At 42.7% G+C, this 12,230-nt stretch overlaps 1 protein-coding gene across 2 annotated transcripts in view; it reads left to right on the top strand.

Annotated features, from left to right (window-relative positions):
- Nucleotides 1-12,230, top strand: part of PPM1B (protein phosphatase, Mg2+/Mn2+ dependent 1B) — a 201,743-nt gene that overhangs the window by 120,957 nt on the left and 68,556 nt on the right. For both annotated transcript variants that reach the window (XM_085612779.1, XM_085612778.1), the window contains exons 4-5: nt 767-878; nt 8,878-8,935. In XM_085612779.1, the coding sequence (XP_085468905.1) occupies nt 767-878; nt 8,878-8,935 (170 nt within the window). The remainder of the gene's footprint in view (nt 1-766; nt 879-8,877; nt 8,936-12,230) is intronic.

Here is a 12,230-nt window from a genome sequence, read left to right as displayed (position 1 = left end):
CAAGCAAACTAGTTTAGCGAAAGCCTATAATTTTAACAGCAGCACTAGGGGTTAAATCACTACAGTGAGAAAGAACCTCACGAACTGGCCCTTGTGAGTATCCCCCATGTTTATTCTATAAATGATTCTAGAAATGGATTCTGTGTTCTATTGTTTTCTCAAGTCACTTTACTGTGTTAACATGGAATGTAACCTTTTTACTTTTGGAATGAATGTTTAATAATACACTTGCTCCAAATAACTTATTTGCTGCAGTTGTTTTTAGTGGAATGTCATTCATTTTTTTGTATGTTGCACACACAGCTATGTATGTGTGTGAATAGCTGCTTATTTTATTGTCTTGTGTTTATATATGATGTACTTGGCACTGGCGGACAGCTGATCACTTTACATAGTAAGGCAAAACATATGTCCAAGCTTTCCAAAGATACTTTTCTCCCCTAAACTGTTTGTTTGGTGGTCTGTTATGGGATAGTTGACTGTTAAATACAGTTGTTGAATTGAAATACCGATGCTTCAAACGTACACCATTTTGTGGAATCTTTTTCTGCGAAGGGGTTGCCTAGTGAGAAATAAGCGGTTCTATATGATAATGTTTCTAAGGTGCTAGATTAGATAGCAAGGATGATAGGCACTTCTTAGGAGCCAAGTATATTCGGGAAGAAAGTACAATCTGAGTTGTTCTTTTTCACAGTATTGCAAATAGTAGATAAAAGCATTAGTTTAAAAAAAAAAGTTGTAATTAATCTTTTTTTCATCTAAATAGAAATTATGGAAGGCGCTAGTGAAGAAGGCATGCCAGATCTTGCTCATGTAATGCGCATCTTATCTGCAGAAAATATCTCCAATTTACCACCTGGAGGTGGTCTAGCTGGCAAGTAAGTGAAAAATATAGTAATTCCTTGACTTTCTTTTTTTAATTCACGATTTGTTTTAAATAAATCTTTCAGATAACTATTAGTCAAATATTTGCATTTTCAGTGCCTAAGAACCATAACTGAGCTGTCCCTTCTAAATGATCATGGGAATGCCTCTTGAAGTCCACTCGGCACCTCATCTTAAAATGTACTGATCATTGGCAATCTAGGACTTTAAATAGTAAATTCTCACTTTGGTTTAAATCACTGTGATGCTTGTGGTACTATAGCTTTGGTGCACTGCTGCCCCCTGCAAAATTAAGTCCAGTAGCCCGAGCATGCAAATCTCTGAATTCTCTGAATTAGGTCTTCTCTCATGGCAATATTTGTTACACAATGAAATGCACAAAACAAGGATCTAAAGGGATTTTAACTCTAACTAACCATTTGGCAGCAGAAGGTTAATCGTTGTTTTACAATACAGAACACACCCAAGTATTGTGAGACATTTCTTGGTTTTGCTTTTGATACCAAGTGCTCCAGCTGCTGAAATAAGTCTTGCTAAACTTTAAAAAGGAGCTTCACTGGACTTTGTAGCAGTTTTTGTTGGTGTCCTCTTCAGGGAACTTGAGTAGATCGACAGAGCAGTCAGTGTCTGAGCCATGGGTTCCACCTTATTATGCAGCTACTCCTAATCCTGCTGCAAGCTCCAATGCGCTGACGCGTTGTCTTCCGCAAAGGTAAAGTGTTTTTTTTTCCCCCACCATCATGCACCTGCACAGGAAGTTACATCACTACTGCCATCTTTATGCAACTCTTCAGGGTGTCCCATCGCCCAGGCATTTCCAGCAAAGAGCAGACTCATATAAAGGTATTGCCTATTTGCTTGCATGAGCACCAGAACCGCTGTCCATTGAAACTTACAAGATTAGATCTACATGTGTGCCTCAGCAAGCTCCCTATATTTTGCAATCTCCACAATCACACCCAGATCTAGATGACCCCGACACACTCACTTGCACAACCCATAGACCCATCTCTACTACACATGCCCTCATGCTACAGAACACATATTCTCCAGCATTGAATCTTTCATAGATTCACATCTATTGAATCTTCCCCGTCGAGTTGGGAGTCCCCTTCTAGTCGCAAAAAGTAGAAAGCCAAGCATTGCACAGTAAAGTCGTAAGGAGTGATATTGTTAGCCAATTCACATCATTTTAGTAAGAACCAAACTTAAACCAGTCAGAACAGTTCTTGTATACTCCTTCCCCTCAAGACTCACCACACCTTAAATTTCTAACAGCACGTCGTGTGACGGGAGTCTTCTGAGCTCTACTCAGTTCTTTGAGACGCTGTTGCTTTGAACTGTTCCTGCCCTTTAAATGCCACATTACAGTGGATCTGTGATTTTTCCCTGACCATTTTACACCATGTCAAAAGGGTTCAAAAAGAGGTTATTTCCAGACTTTGATGGACCTGTGGAAAACAGGCTTTTCTCAGAGGACCCTCACAAAGACCCTCACCTTCAGAAGACTTCTCAAGACCTGGCTCTTCGAACAGTAGCAGCTCCCCCCCCCCCCCCCCCCCCCCCCCCCCCCCCCCAGCGCCTTGAGACCCTCACGGGTATGTAGTGCGCTTTACAAATGCTATGATTGATTGAAAGAATGTCTGTATTGCCTACATCATAGTCACAGGCAAAGGACTAAGTATAGCAGAACATTTTCTGCAAAAAACCTAAAGAAGAAGGAGGCAAGACTTCTTCGGTGGCTACAGAAGAAATAATTAGACACTGCGGTCTCTGGAGAGGATGAGCCAGAAATGTTAACTCCAACCAAGAAAAGTTAGGAAGGTTTGATACCTAATCCTGTAAACAGCCACCTAAGAAGCTGGCAAATGTGAAAGAAAATGGAGACCACCGCAGGCGTCCACAGCACTGATCTAGCCATCTATAATCTCTCCTGGGTCTTCTAAAACCAGGAAAATAAGGTCAGAACCTTTTAATGTTACTTTGGCTTCTTCAGATATAAAAACAAAAAATCTGCCTCCGGATCTGTTAATAGACCTCGCGTGTCAAAGACAAAGCTGTCAGTGAGAACATTGATTGCAGTGGTATAGCCTATGCCAACTGCACTTACCACCACTATATCAGTGGCATTATAGACCTCTTTCTTGATATTGACTTCTTTATCGACAAGGCAATTTGTCCATTCAGGTGTCAAATGTTGACGACTGCTTCATCTACAAAACAGTTGAGGATTACTTCATCAACTGAACCGTTGACAGCTGCTCGGTAAACTACTGTGGCCCCATTGACAATCCTCATTAAGGTTGCACCGCAGCAAATTACATCCCTTCCCACAAGGCCAGCACCATTGACGGGCACGTTGAAGAGCATAACAAGCTCTGAAACCATACCAAACTCACCAAGCAAGGTCTCACCTTTGTTGCCTGCCTGTCTTCTTGAGTTAGGGGGCACTGATGATGATTGCGACGACTGGGGATCTTTTGGGGAGTTTCAGAGCAATATCAATATGACGATACGCTTGAAGATCAGTCCTATCAAGATCCAGTGAGGCAGGTTCCTATAGCTTTAAAATCTGATCTTCACTAGATGCTTAATGACTACTACAAAAGATTTCCGGAACACGAAAATCCAAATCCGTAACAGCAGTATGCAACAAAACCTTGTGCTGGTATTTCCCATCTATTCTCGACTTCTAGGGCAAGAGAGAAGCTCCGCTGTACAGCAACGTTTTGTGCCATGGCAGCTATACCCTATTACTATCCATGATGATTATGTTGGAGAAGGAGATGATGATCCTGAGAACGAAATACCTAATGATTAGGCTACTACAACTGAAACTTAACAGGGTGATTATATTGCACCTGTGTCAGATCTTTCAATGCCGCCGGTTACCAGTTCTCCATTTGATGGCATTGGGCTTTTCCAAGTGAAACCTCTCCAGCTTGTGTGATTGGACATTCTAAGCCGGATTTTGTGATAATGCAAGTGGTGAAAAAAATCCCACTACATGTTCCATGCCTCTTGATAAGGCGGGCAGGAGGTTAGATAATATTTGTAAGCATTTCTCCATTATGCTGTGATAAGACCCTCTAACGCCCTTACAGTATTGGGCAGATATGACTGGCAAATGTCAGACTTAAAGCTGTTCATTGACCAAGAGGCAATAGATCTCCTTCAAGGAGAAAGATCATCTTTAGAGATTATTTATAAGTTTTAGGCAGCTGGATGGATCAGTAGTCCTAAACCAGGGCAGGCTGAAGGCAACCTCTTCTAAGGTACTAGATATGCCTTACAATAACAAAGAACTTTCAGAAGCACGTGGATGATGTGCACCAATCAATTAAGACCAATCCAGAAACATCAAGGTATCTAGGGGTCCTTTAACAATGGTTCCAAACGTTTTGTAGTGCAAGGGGCAGAGGACAGTACCCTTTTAGGGGAGTTTACCAAACCAACAGGTATCAACCCTATGTGCAATTTTAGCAAGGATATTGCCAACCGATTGCACATCAATAAAGACTGCTACCGGCTTACAATAGACCAACCTCCAGAAGAAAATATACTGGTACAGGAAGAGGGAATGAGCCTTCCAGAAGACAGGAACAGTCTTATGACTCTGGTCTATGGTCGCCCTTGAATGTTAGCAGTCCTCTTTCCGACTGTTAAAAGCTCTGGAGAAACATCTCTTCAGATCATTACTAGACTTTACTCGGAAACCTCCGAAATCTACCTCACAAGAGGTCACATGAACACCTCCATCTATTACGTGAGGAAATAAAGTTGCTAATACTCAAGGGGGCAATAGCAGAAGTCTTATGAGAATATTGAAACGCAGGTTTCTACTCCCAACTTCTTTCTTGTACAGACAAAACAGGAAGTGGAGGCAGGTGTTGGAGCTGAGACAGCTCTACAGATACCTGAAAAGATAATTGTTCAGGATGGTTACACTTCAGGATATACTCCAACTTCTTCAGCCAGCAGATTGTATGGCTTCTTTACACCAATGTGATGCCTACTTTCCCATTCCCATCTATGTCGGACACAGGAGGCATCTCCTGTGCCCGGATGTCCCTACCAATTCAAAGTTCTCCTTTTCGGCTTAGTCTGCCCCAAGAATATTAGGCAAATGTATGCCTCTGGTAGCAGTATACCTTAGAAGAAAGGGGCACCAGATGTAACCCATATTTTAGATGACTGGCTGATTAAGGCTCCATCATATCAGGATGCACTTTCTTCAACAGAAGCTTGCCTCCAAAAAATTAGTCCTGAAACTAAACTAAGAGAAATCATATCTTGTCCCGATCCCTTGATTACTTTCCTAGGAGCAAATCTGGATACGAAACTGAGCAGGCCTTTCCCAAAAGGAAATGATTACCAAGCTACTGTTGATGGCTTATGTGCCCTCAAGAAAGAAGTCCACTTCAGTTTTGAGATGCAAATCGTTCCTGGGGATGATGTAGTCTTGTATTCCTTTAATTCCCAACTGTTCATGAGACCACTGCAGGAACAAATCGACAAGCAATGAAGCAGGTAATTGGATCATTTGAGGACGTTATCACCTTAACGTCAAGAATGAAAGCAGCAGTCAAATGGTGGATGGAGAAGAAAAACACTTATAGGATTTTAACATTCCTCGTCATCCCACCACACTTGACGACAGATGCCACCATGGAGGAATAGGGGGGCCTCATCTCCAAGTTTTATAAGTGAATAGGAAATAGTCGACCTCGTAGAAGAAAAAACGCATACATTTCCTGGAATTAAGGGCAGGGGCTTTGGGACTGCACGCCTTTCTGCCAAGGAATGAAGGTTCGGCATCCTAGCATGCAAAGACCATACACCCAAAACTTTTTTACCTAAATAAACGGAGTAACAAAATTGTGCCTCCTATCCAGGAAGCACAATATTTGAAGTTGGATTCTGCATCACAGAATTTGCTTGAAGGTAGAATATGAACAGGGGATGAACAATCTGTGGGCAGATGATCTAAGCAGTTCTTCAAAGCAATTCTACAAATTGGGCGGTCCCATACTCCTCTGTCAACACTTTTTCACAAATGGCGATAAGAAAAAAGAACTGTTGAATCCCTTTAATAGCCGAAGCATGGCCACCTCTATTTTGGTTCACAGAACTTCTCCTTCTGTCAGAACAGCAACACATTACACTTTGACCAGTCCTAGGAATGCTCTCCAGGAACAATGGCCAGGTTATTCACCCACATCCTGAATCACTCACCACATCTTTGCCAAGGCAAGAGCAGACTCTATGAACAAATCGTACAGAGCAAAATGGCTTAGATTTTGCAATTGGTGTTCCATTAAAAATTGCCATCCTCTTTCTTCAACCTCAGGGCAGATGCTACCATTTTTTCCTCAATTTTGCTCAGTCTGGCCATTGCATAGCTGAACTACACTTCACCTGGCAGTGATTTCAAGGTTCAGACATTCCTGCAATCAGAGGTCCTTATGATTTGACAGGCTGATAAAGTAATTTTTGAGAGGACTGTTTAGAGCTTACACTCTGATCAATAAGCCTCCGCTTGCATGACTGCTCAATACACAGCTGGCTGAGTTAATGAGAAGACTTTTCTAACCAGTTCATAACTCGGCTATTGAGTATCTCTCATGGAAGGATGCCCCTTCTAGCATCAACGTCAGCGTGGCGAATAAGCAAAATACAGGCCTTTACAATTCAGAAACCTTGGGTGGTTTCCTCCCACTCCTTTTATCATGCATCAGTGAGATTTGAGTTTGGTTCTTAAATTTTTGATGGGTTCATCCTGTGAACCTTTGCATGGTTGTCCTTTTAAGGTTTCTATCATTTAAAACTAGATTTTTAGTTGCAATCACTTCCGCTAGGAGGGTGAGTGAATTGCAGGTTATTGGTTCTAAATCTTCTTTTACATAATTCCATGCAGAAAAGATGGTTCTTAGAACCAGTGCTGCTTTCCTGCCTAAGGTGGTCACTCCTTTGCACTTGGGGCAGTCCATGATCTGACCCCCTTTCTATCCTGACCCTTCTAAGAAGGAGAGACTTTATTGTCTGGACCCAGATAGCGCAGCCAGCTTCTAATTGGACATAACCAAGGACTTCAGGTTTGACGATCAACACTTCATTGGTTAAGTGGGCATGGCTGTCCACAAGAGAACAGTGTCCTAGTGGATTATCCTGTGCATCAAGATCTGCTATGCCTTGGCCAAGAAGGAGCCTCCTGAAGGTATTCATGCTCAGTCTACCAGATCCAAGTCTGCTTCGGCTAGAGGTGTCCCTGTGGTCGACATCTGCAAGGCGGCAACTTAAGCCTCCCTCCACTCTTTTGCAAAGCATTATTGCTTGGATTCGGAAGTGAGGAGGGACAGCCGTTTTGCACGTTCTGTGTTTGAGAATTTTTTGGTATAGGCGGGCTGGCACCCTCCTCCGAGAGCGGGGCTGTTTTGGGTATCCATTCAAAAGGTGAGAAATCCACAGGCTGATGTATCCATCAGAAGACCAAGTTACTTACCTTCTGTAACATTATTTTCTGGTGGATACAGTATCTGCCTGTGGATTCCACACTGACCCATCCGCCTCCCAATTTCCTGTTGGCCTATACTGAAAATTAATTGATTTATATTTTATGTGAATAATGACTTGAACCATGGATTTAATTGGTATTAGGAAATGTCTGATATGGAATTTCCACGATTGGTTTTGTTTGATATACCTGTGAAAAGGTTGTTAGTTCACCCGTTTCGCCTCGAAGGCACAGAAAAATTGGGTGGAACGGATTTCAGCATGCCGACTAGTTCTTCTGGCTCCGATGACATCACGCAGAGTCGCATGCTTAGCCATTCTATTGTGACGTCGACGTAGGAGAGCTGATGAGAAGTTTCAGTGGAATGCTGCACATTGCGGTAATTCAAAAGATGAGGAATCTCCATACCGATACTGTATCCACTGGAAAATGTGTACCGAAGGTAAGTAACTTGTTATCTTTTTGTTGAGATTTCTAGGTTTTTGCTATTGCAAACATGGCTCTTTAGGTAGTACCTGTAAGCATGTAGGGCCTAGTAGTCAGGGGATTATTTTAAGTGTTAATTTTCTGTATATGTTTGATTGTTAAACTTGTCTTCTATTGAACTTAATTTTCCTCTTTCAATGAACGGTTCGTTTTAAATATTTGTATTTTACTGCTTTGGGGTGATCTTCGGTAGCTAGTTTGTGCCTTATGTAAGATAACGATATGCTTATTACTTGTATTATGGGGGGACGGGTGGGAAGGCAGCAGATATTTCCGAGAGTTGCTTTCTTACTATTCCTGTTTCACTTTCTTTGATATATCCTGCAATCCTTTTAATTATTTTCATCACTACTTCTCCTGGCCTGAAAGTTGGAAACTAAATGTAAAATGCTGCAGGCAAAGGTGAACCTGCCCTCTATTAACTGCTTCGCTGCAGCGCACATTCCCCCGCTGTGCGGGCAAATTCCAAGCGGGTGCAAATTGGATGGCCCCCTGCCGTCCCACGCCCACCGTGACATCGGACGGGCAGGGGCCGTCCAACGCATGGAAGAGGTTAAAATTGAATTCTAGATTTAGATGAAAGGGGCACTGAAAGTTGCACTGCGGCTGTGTATGATGGCTGTTATCAAGCCAAGGCTTTCAAGCCAAAGAGCCTTACAAACCTCACCTTCACCACAGCGTACACATTACATCTGCACTGCAGTCCTTTCCCTCTTAAGCTCATAGAGTTTACAAGCTTATAATATAAACCTCCTAAGCCATGTCTGCTGTGCAGAAAGATATTTAACTCTTGCTACTACATAGTATATTAACTTATTTGCCTATGTAATTAGACATGGACTCCTGTTCACATTTAGTACTCTGCTAAAGTAATAAACTTAACCCATGAATGCCACGGACAGAAGAGGGTTTTATACCTTCCAAGGTATAGATACATAATTCGGTTTATAAAGAACAAAAAGTTAACATTTTCTTTCTGTTTGCGTTTTTAGACGGAACATTATTGAAACAGTTTATAATCGGCTGAATCCACACAGAGAAAATGATGGGGTAAGTCATTATATTTAAATCAGGTGTACTTTAAATAATTCAATCACTAGGGATATGAGTATGGAATTGTATAAAATATCTACAGGATGCTTCAGAACTCTACTTGTCCTGTTAAGTCTACTTGTCTCTTTTGGTGAGATGCAGTGAGGTGAAAACTTGTGGCAGTTTTTATTGTATCAGAGCTCTGATAAAAGACTCAGATTATGTCAGTCTTTGTATTTTATCAGGGTTTGGATTTTAGCGAGGCTATAATTTTCTTATCTTTCTGGAATCTACATAAAGGAGTTGGAAGTAGGTGGGAAGCTGTATTCCCAAAATTGCACTACACAAGTGAGTCTGTGTACACCAACCAGCTTACATATTTCAGCGCATTTTCCAACCCCTGTAATCTTGTTCCCCCAATGGAAAATGTTGGCGATTTACTTTAGACAAGGAAAGACAAAGGGTTTTCATAGACCGGAAAAAAGGGGGTGGGGGTGTAGAATCTGCTATCCCTTAGCAGATATTTGCATGAGGAAATAAATACATGAAAATGAAATACACAAGTTTCCTGAGAGTATGGTTTTCATGCCTGTCTTTTAACTTTTGAGTTACTTAAAATTGTAAATCTTTGGTGTTTTTCTTCAAGAATTGGGTCCCTACTTCAGAATGTTGCTGGTGGTCATTTTAGGCTCGTTCTCGATCTTCTTTTTTTTTTTTTTTTTTTTTTTTTTAATTTTGTGACACATACACATTTTACTGAAAACATAAATTCATGAAACGCTATGTAAAAGTGCACAATAATTTATGTGTTTTTTTCAAGGAACACATTTTTGTGTTGACATTTTATTTTGAAAGCAAACCAAACCAGTCTTGCTTTCAAGCTTATTCAAGAATATATATACACATAATCAGGAAGCGTTCTGAGGCATTGCAAGGAACCTCAAATTCTTACGTCTGCAAACATTTGTACAAGTTTCAACACTGGTGCCACTTTTAGCATTGCAAGCTGAGGTCACTGCCTTTCCTTAAAATGGTCACCCTAGATGTAAAGATGTGTTTGAGGCATGTGTGCTGTAGATACACATGCTTTGCTTACACTTACCATCTTGTGTTGGGTGCAAATGTTTGCAAGTTTTTTTCCGAAGAAGTCTTTTCCAGTCACAAGTGAAGGTGACTCCTCCTTTCGGTGATTGTGCGCATGGTTATTGCCTCTATTGTTAGATTTTCCTTTGGCCATTCGGTTCGGACGTGGTTTGCTGTGCTCCGGGTCGAGAGCGATCGTCGCAATCCCTTCGGTTCGCAACCCACTGTACCCTTGTCTGTGTTTTTAAAGCGCGTTTTCCCATCCTCCGCATTTCCAAAATCGGAAAATTATCATAGTTGTATCGACTAAACTCCCACTGGAGCATTCAGGCCTAGCCTGTTCTTTCACTTCCATTAGAGAGCTCAACATCAAGTAAATCTGCAGATGGGACGCACTCAGTTCCAATTCTGCCCCCTGTGCCACTCCAAATATCCGCGGACCGACCTTCACAAAGTCTAACTTGTGTTTATCTTCGAAGCACAAGGAAAAAGACTGTGACGCTTGTTGCTCATTCTGATCGAAAAAGACCCACTGGACTCGACGGGAAGAAGTGCAGCAACAAAACACAGATGAGACCCCCAATATCTTCAGAGGAGATATCAAACAGGAAGAAATGGAATTGTTGGCAGCGGAGGAAAAAAAGGATTTTTGCATTGTGAATCTTTCTGGATTCACTATGCTGTGCATTATTCCGCCATCTAGTGGTTGGGTCCGGAATTGTAGAATGTCTTCTCAGGTGGGTGTTGACATACCACCATTTGGTGTCCTTCGTGATGTCGACACGCTTCCTCCGGAAGCTCCCACCTTTGGTCGCCATCTTTTAATTATTTTTTCCGCCGTTGGCTCTGGATCGACTGTAAAGGAGCTCCAAAACTTTGGAGAGAAGAATCGAGGAAAATCTACCAAAACAACAAAAGATCACTGGAGTACATACCGGATTAGGAGTCGCATACAGAGGACGACGAAAGGGGAGAAAGAACATAGAAAACTTCGACGTTTCTTCAGAGAATGCGCACCCGGGGCTCCCTGGGCAAGGTGATGGACAAAATTCCCTTTTAAATTCTGCGCAAACTGACACCACGAGTACGCACAGAAGGACCAACACGCAGTTTGCAACATCTGCCTGCCGCTCGACCATCGTAGCGAAGACTGCAACGCCTGCCCGGCTTTCACCCCGAAGACCCTCAGAGTAAGAGAGGCAAAGAAGAGCATACTACAGCATGCAGGGGACACCTCCCATCGTTCCGAGATTTGGGACTCTCCAGTGGAGAGGAAGACGACATGGGCGAAGGACCAGAGGACGCCTTAGTAGGTTGAGAAGAAAGCGCCGGAGGTAAGAGTCATCGATCCCCAAACACTCCACTGATACTCGCAGAAGTGAGTCAAAGTCCTCGAAAGGAGCATTGCCGTCGAAACACTCGACGCCTGCAACTGAATCCAAGTACAAACAGCCCCTGGTTCCTTCGAAAAGGACTCCCAGACGGCGAAAACCCAAGAAAAGGGGAAGGCGGCGCAGAGCAGCCACGAAAGGGAGGCTTCGACATCGAGAAATGAAGGCCTGAAAGCGGCTACAACTTCAACAACCGCGAAAAGGAAAGCCGAAACCCTCCGCCGAACACACGACCTAGATGGGAAGGAAGAAAAGGCTTGAGGTCAAGATGGCAAGCATCTTGCAATGCAAGAAAGACTTCGACGTGAAAATGAAGATATATAGCATTCCGTTGAAGGCCGAGGCCGAAAAGTGTGTGGAGGAGATTCAACCACTGACCACACCAGAACCTGGCGAGGAACAGGAGGAGGAAGAGCTGTACTACAGCGACACCGAAGGGGAGGAAGACTAGCAAACTTACCAGGGCTTGACATCCTCTTAGGCGCAGGACTTGCAGTGGCAGGACCTTGACGCCTCATCACCGGAAGAAGGTGTAGAATCGTATCCTTCGAGGCCTTCACCGCCGGACGACATATGGATCTACAATCAGGTCATCAAAAGAGCTGCAAAGACATAAGGAGTGCAGCTAGAGGAAGAGAAACCCCAATCTTGCTTCCTCTTGGAGACATTGTTACCATCACAGACTAGAAGCCAGTTCCTGCCCATGCTCCCTAGTGTGCTGGATCAGGGAAAGGAAGCCTTCAAGTAACCTGCTAAGTGTAAAGCAGTAACCCCAAGAACAGAGAAGAAATATAAACATTATTCAAAGGACCCTATGTATATTAGGGGATCAGTACCAT

This window comes from Triturus cristatus, chromosome 6 (genome assembly GCF_964204655.1).
Source record: "Triturus cristatus chromosome 6, aTriCri1.1, whole genome shotgun sequence".
Classification (NCBI taxonomy): domain Eukaryota; kingdom Metazoa; phylum Chordata; class Amphibia; order Caudata; family Salamandridae; genus Triturus; species Triturus cristatus.
This window is presented reverse-complemented; position numbering and strand designations above follow the sequence as displayed.